Consider the following 6,959-nt stretch of genomic DNA (forward strand, 5'->3'; position numbering starts at 1 on the left):
CCTTCTCCTCCTCCTCCTCCTCTGCTCAGCGTGCGGCCATGGTGGCTCTGGGGCCCTCTGGGTCTTTCTCTGGCTGTCCCTGTCCCCTCTGGCTCTGCTGGTCCGGCGGCTGCTGCTGGGCACGGGGACACGGGCACCGAGGGAAGGGTCTGTGTGTGTGTGTGTGTGTGACCAGGGATGGGACAGCCACGGGCACTGAGCCAGGAGCCATGCTGGCCACTGTCCCCAGTGCCCACAGAGCTGTGTGGGGCTGCTCCTGCCGCCGTGCTCAGCCGTGCGACGGGCAGAGAGCAGCTGCTGGGCAGCTTTTTTCCCTCTTGGTAAATTCCACTTGTTTGGATGAGTTCCGAATTTTAAGGGCTCCACTGGTCCATGAGAGTCAGAAACTGGTGTTTGTGGTTTCCTTATCATTTACTGGTTTTTATTTATTTGTGGTAATTTCACACTGCCCAGGCACAGTCCCAGACAAACAACAGTGAGGGAGCAAACACCCTCCTCCATTGCACAAGAGCATCCCAACCCCAACCCACCTCTGACCGCGGGCGCAGCCGAGCGCGCGGAGCCTCCTCTCCGACTCCACAGGCTCCCCTGGCAAGACGGCCAAGTCATCAGAGCCTGTGCCAGACAGCTTGCGAGGGGAATTAGAATGCTGTGTGGGAGCCCTTCTCCAGGGCGGTTGTCGCTCTCTCACTGCGCAGCTGCCACCTCCCCATCAATCACAGCGCTCTCGGGGAGCTACAAGGTGGGCTGCGGAGCTCGGGACGTGCCAGCAGAAAGCTGGGACTGGCGGAATGCTCCGGCTCCGAGGCAGAGGTGCTGTGGGTGCTCCTGCCTAGGTGTGCCCGGCCACAGCTCCACCTGCCCCCTGTCACAGGCACCAGCCGTGCATTGTTCAGCTCCCACACGAGCTTTCCTTCAGCTCGTCCATTTGGGGAAAACCATCTGCCATTCTGCCTCACTGCAGGAATGTCAAGTACAACACCTCCCTCGCAGCCCTTCCCTCCCCCACGCTTTTCTCCCCAGCCAACAGCACCACAGGTTTTGTTTTTAATCCAAAACTGACAGCTCTGAATTTTTCACAGAAAATGCCTTTACAGGCTAAGTCACATTTTCCACCTTTTTAAAATGTGCTATTTCCCCTCAGTCAGTTGTGTTGAAGTACCAATCTGGTAAGTAACGGCTGTCTTTGAGATGCAGACGGGGGGCTGCAGGCTGGCTGAGGGGGCTCACACATCAGGTTTGGCTGCTGCTGTTCCACTCCTGCTTTGAGTCACTCAAATACCCAGAACCGCTGGAGCAGAACTTGTGTTGCAAGTGCAGCAGAGCCCACGGGGGTCTTTGTCCTGGGACAGGGGCAGGGCTCATCCTGCCACCACACTGACCACAGCCACATCCCCACCTGTCCAGGAGGGCAAGGCTTGCCTTGCTCACCTGTGCCTGAGGGGCAGCTCAGCCAAGGCCCTGCCTGGGTTTTGGGGTGTTTTGTGCATGTCTGGGAGTCACCCAGGCTAGGAGAGGTGAAGGGAGGATTAAAGAAGCCTGGACTGGCCAGGCACGGGAACTAACAGCAAATAAAGGCTCAGGCAGAGAACAGAGCCAGGTGTTGAACTGGAAATAGGTCTGTGCTGCTAAACACAACCATCCCTCTGGAGTTCAGAGGGAGTGGTACCGGCACTGGCCTTCAGTGTGGGCTTAGAGCCTCCCTCCTCTCTCCTCACCTGGCTGCAAGGCTGTTCTTCCCTCCCACCTGGAGGAAAACACTTGTGTTTACACTAAGGAGAGAATTGCAACATAGATTAAAAATACTGTTCCCTAAGGGAGCTGATGAAATGGTGTTCCCCTAGGAAGCACTTTGGGACAGGTCAGACCCCCAGGAGCAGGAGCAGGAGCAGGGCAGGGTGTGTCCCTGGGAGCAGCTGCACCTGGCTTTGGTCATTTGTGTCTCACTTTAAGGCTCTGTGTTCACCTGTTCCCCCTCAGCCAGCCTGAGCCTCGGGTCGTACTGGCCTGTGGGGAATAACTGAGGTGGAACTCCAGGCTGTAGAACAATGAAGTGTAACCCCAGGATCCCAGAGATCCTTCTAGGGTGAGCCACCAGTAGTGAGGGTACCTGGTGTCCTGTCATGTAGCGGAATCTGAAGAAATCGTGATTCTTTAGGATTCTTTTATCAGAGACACGAGACATCTTCCCGGGAGTTTTGTGCGACTCCTCACGCTGGGGAGGCTCATTTCCAGCTCTCTGTAACAGACTGAATACACAAGAGCTGCTTAGTGACACACAGCAAAAAACAATTTTATATAACCCACACAGAACTGTTGTATGTTCAAGTGAGCAGGATGGGAGTATCCTCCCCCTATGCCACGGGGCTGCCGCGGCACTGGGAGCCATCCGGGGCTGTGCAGACCCAAAGGTGCTGATGCCCGGGGCCTCGGTGCTCACCTGGGCACTGTGGCCTCTCACAGCCTGGCTGCTCCTCACCTGGGGGAGCTGGCAAGGAAAATCCCTGATTTCTCCAGGAAGTGCATACATTGCAGTTCCTCGGGTGCCTGGCCAGATTCCTCCTGTGCATGTCAGGTTCACCTGAGTGATGCCCAGGAGTAAGTGGGAAGAGGGGAGAGGCTGTGCCACGCGGTTATTCTGAGGCACACGGGCTGTTTTGTCCTGAGCTGTCTTTTCCCTGCCCGCTGTGTTTTCCAGGCTGCCTCACCACAAGTGCAAGCGCTGACCTCACTGTTCCCATCGGCATGGAGCTGGCGGAGCCGCCCTCGCCCACGCTGCCCCGTGCCTCCAGGAGCAGAGTCTCCGGGAAGCTCCGTCGCTCCGCCAGCGCGCTCAGCAAGGCTTCCAGCTGAGCTCTGGGACACAGAGCCCCGGCCAGGGGAGCGACAGAACGGGCGGTTTGGGGGGAACTCGTCTGGAAAGGGACGGACGAGGGGTTTGCTCTCCCAGTCTTGGGTTCCCTGACTGGGACAGACGTGGCCGGTGATCAGGTGTCACCTGTGTTACCATCAGCGTGGCACTGTCACCAGCTGAGCGAGGGCCCCAAGCCCCTGGGCACAGGTGCTGGCGCCACAACTACAGGTCATGAACCAGCATTGAAACCAGTTATTCAGTGTACCCTTAGAGCATTGCTTTAGTCGTTCCAGGCAGCACTTACCTGTGCGTTTGGGAATTCTGTCTAAATAGAGGTTTTCCCATGACTAGCCAGGTAGCACATGTTCTCCTCTGGAGCACAGGTGGATGAGGGAGCAGCTCTCCAGTCCGTGCTGTCCCGCTGCAGGAGTGCGATGGCCTCTCCACGGCGTGTGATGGCTGTGCACTGAACCACTCCCTAGAACAACAAGAATAACCAAATCCCTTTTGGAAGAGCAAAAGCCACACTCCCGCCACGACCCGTCCCCAGCACAGAGTGAAAAACTGGGTAACCTCTCCACCTTGTCCCAGCAGGGCAGCAGGCTGGGAACCACCTCTAGCCAGAGGACAGCACATCTGAAGGCTTTTGAGGACACGGTGTCTTCCTGGCACCTGGTGTAGTGAGCAGAGCTCATGTTGTCAGTAGGTGATGTGTTTTGGTCTCCACATGTCGTAGGTTTCTAGGGGTGACAATTTTTGTAGGTAAATCCCCAGTGTTATAAAAACAACAGAAATCTGAGATCCCACAGCCACGGACGGATCCATATCCTGCTGGTGTTCAGTTGCTCCTGGACACTCCCATGCACACCTCCCAGTGGAATGGGAGTTGCTTTAAGTGAAGGGATTGCATTTTTTGGGAAATGCCTCACTGGGCCCCATTTGTTTTTGCACTTGTAGTTGGTGTTGTGTCTGTCTGTCCATCTGCCAGCCCGGGACCACGCTGTGCACACAGGCCGCTGTTCCAGCCACGGCCAGTGGTGCCGAGGTGGCTCCACGCGCTGCTGTGGGATCTGTGCCCAGGCCCCGGTGCCCCCAGAGCAGGAGCTGGAACCAGTGGAGCTGACAGGAACCCCCCGGCACAGCTGCAGGAAGGAGCCTCCATCACTCAGGGCCTGGATGGCTGGTTTGATTTTCTGCCTCACATTTGGGTTTTGCTTTCTATTGATTTTGTGTTGTTGAACAAACTTAGAAAATAAAAGGTGTATTTTAATTTATTTTACTTTCAGGGCCAGACAGGCAGGACTGTCTGGCCCTTAGTTATCCAATAGCTGGTCTGAAACAATTTCAAAGGCATCCTTCTGAGTAAGGAGCCATTTCTTGTTAGAGCAATATGCATCTCTAATTCAGGGAGAAATTAAAACACTGATGAAATAGTGTTTTCCTGATGTCAAAAGCATATTAATTTGTATAAACTCAGCTGTGGTTTTGCACCCTGAGGTGGATGACAAAGCCGCTCTGTTACCCCTCACAGATGTAATAAATCTTTGCTCCCAGTAAATGTCCCCAGAGAGCAGCAGAGTACCTGGTGGTGTGTGCGGCGGCGGGGCGGGAGGTGCTGGGTCCAGTTCGGCTCTGCCTCCGCTGAGGGGGTGGTGGTTCCCGGCCGTGCCGGTGCCGTGTGGAGCTGCTGCAGGTGCTGTGGGTGTGCAGGGCCGGCTCACACGGCGCGGTGACGGCGGCACCGGCACACGCTCTGCCTGCCTGCCATTGGTGCCGCGGCTGCGGGAGCAGCTGCCCCGTGCGGAACCAGCAGTGGCGTTTGCAGGCTCCAGTGCTCGGGGGGTGTTTGTGCCACGCCACGACACGGGCACCAGACACGACAACACCCCACACTTGCCCCACAGGGACCCACGTGGCAGCAGTACCATTTGCCATCCCTGCAGGGTGGGCATCTTCTGCCAGCCCAGCCCTTCCCGCGGCACTGAGAGGGCTCAGTGGTTGCGGAGCACAATGACTGACCCTCGGGGACTCCCAGAAGCCACTGTCCATAACCTGCTTCCCTGCAAGGCCTTGTGGCCCAGCCACTTGCATCAGCATTAAAAACAAGATGTTTCTAACAGTGGTTTTCTACTCTATTGAGATATTCCTTAAGGAAGTGCAGGGGGCTGCACATCCAGGTCAGAAAAGACACTTGGAAATCTCTGTTCCTTTGCTGAAGGGAGATGACAAAGTTCTCTCCTCAATTGCTTTCAGGTGCTCTCATCAGAGATGGAGAGTTAATGCAGCCACCTCCAGATAAGGCTCCCTTTGCAGAAATAACTGCCCTTGCCAACCTGGCTTCCACCCGCCTTTGCTGAGGAGGATCCCTTCCCAGGCCCAGCACCTGCACTCTCCTGTGGCCATGGAGAGCAGGCGGGAGCCGGACAAGGGGTCACAGTGCTCAGTTGGTGCCCTGTGCCCCTCACAGGCACAGCCGTGTGGACCCATCCCCTGGCAGCAGGCGGGGCAGGGCAGGATGGGCGCGGCTCCGGCTGGCACGGCCTCGGCACGCAGCTCCCGCACGGCACAGCCCAGCACCGGCACCCCCGGGGGGCAGGAGGTGCCAAGCCCACAGCGCTGGGTGGGACACAGCCAGCCCCCGCCGCTGCCACGGGCGGGACAGGAGCGGGACAGGAGCCAGCCCGGGGCAGGAACACGGGGCCGAGGCACCCCCAGCCCCACCAGCTGCGGCAGCTGGCACAAAAATGACAATAATAATAATGAATTATTAAAATAAAGTTAAATAATATATAACTAGTTTATACTTACTGTGGGATCACAGACTGGTTGGGTGGGAAGGGACCTTCAAGGGGCCCATCGCTGCTATCTCATGTAGCTGTATATACATATCACTGTATAAACTGCAACATTTACTAAACAAACTATAACGTGTGCCTGTATACTTACATTCTAAATAACAGAATACTGCATAAGAAAATTGTGTCATTCACATCACCAACCTATAAATTCTATATATAACATTACATAAAGAGCGTGTAACATAATACACAATACAATATTTTGCACATATATAATGTGCATCACGGAATATTCAATGCACTGTGTACATACAATAAATAATACTATTTTAGGTCATGTCTGACATGTATGTACAGTGCACATGCCAGGTGTGCATATGTGTGTGCACTGTGCAGTGACTCTGTCCTCCACAGCACACACACCCTGGCTGCAAAGCTGAGCAAACATTCTGTAAGGCAGCGGGGCTTCAGTACATCAGTATTGGCAATGTATCAGTAATCATCTATAATGCATACATGATATTATATGCTGGACATAATGTTTTCTAATATGTATTGTCTGATAGACAACATAAACCAGATATTATATATTAGTATACATTGTATAATATAATATGCATTGATATAATGTGTATAATATACACTGGACTACATTTTCTGAAGTATACCTTTCTTAGATTATAGGATATACTGCTATAAAAGGAATTTTATATTTATATGTTTATATTTATATGTTTATATTTACTTCATCACAGAATCTCTGATTCTGAAGGGACCTTAAAGCCCATCTTGTTCCAATCCCTTGCCATGGGCAGGATACCTTCTGCTAGATGTGGTTGCTCCAAGCCCCGTCCAACCTGGCCTGGAACACTTCCATGGATGGGGCAAATGTAAAATATAATGTATCATATGTAATAAATTCTGAATTTCTTCGATGTGCATATAGCACAAACCTCCCAGGTGAGCCCCCCCTGCTGTACAGCATTTTCCTCACATTTGTCTTTGCACTGGTGTTGCAATAAAGGTAATTTAGTATGAAAAACTGTAAAATGAGATAATAAACCACCGTGGTCCCATACTCTGAGGAAGCAGAACCTGTTCTGATCTGCAGCCAAGCCGTGCTCCTCCTCTCCCCCAGCCCTGGCCAGCACTCGCTGCAGCACTGGCAGAGCCTTTGCTCTGCTTTAAATCCTGCCTGTCCATCAGCTTCCCCGGTCCCTAAAGGAGACCGGCAAGCCCTCGGTCAGGCCGTGGGCTGGTGCAGGAGCTGGGCAGGAATGGGCTGGGCTGTATGGACCGTCACCTCG

At 53.9% G+C, this 6,959-nt stretch overlaps 1 protein-coding gene across 3 annotated transcripts in view; it reads left to right on the top strand.

Annotated features, from left to right (window-relative positions):
• The window catches only part of RALGAPA2 (Ral GTPase activating protein catalytic alpha subunit 2), a 95,553-nt gene extending 92,660 nt beyond the window's left edge, over positions 1 to 2,893 (top strand). The window contains exon 41 of one of the 3 annotated variants that reach the window (XM_027896843.1): positions 2,699 to 2,809. Coding sequence is in view for 2 of the 3 variants with exons in the window: in XM_027896840.1 (XP_027752641.1) it covers positions 2,699 to 2,853 (155 nt within the window). In the remaining variant the exon portion in view is untranslated. Of the gene's footprint in view, positions 1 to 2,698 lie in introns of all 3 variants that reach the window. The other 2 variants (XM_027896840.1, XM_027896842.1) reach the window with 2 other exon arrangements.
• The last annotated feature ends 4,066 nt before the right edge of the window (positions 2,894 to 6,959 follow it).

This window comes from Empidonax traillii, unplaced genomic scaffold (genome assembly GCF_003031625.1).
Source record: "Empidonax traillii isolate 1590-97213 ecotype Southwest subspecies unplaced genomic scaffold, ASM303162v1 scaffold517:size446157, whole genome shotgun sequence".
Taxonomy (NCBI): Eukaryota; Metazoa; Chordata; class Aves; order Passeriformes; family Tyrannidae; genus Empidonax; species Empidonax traillii.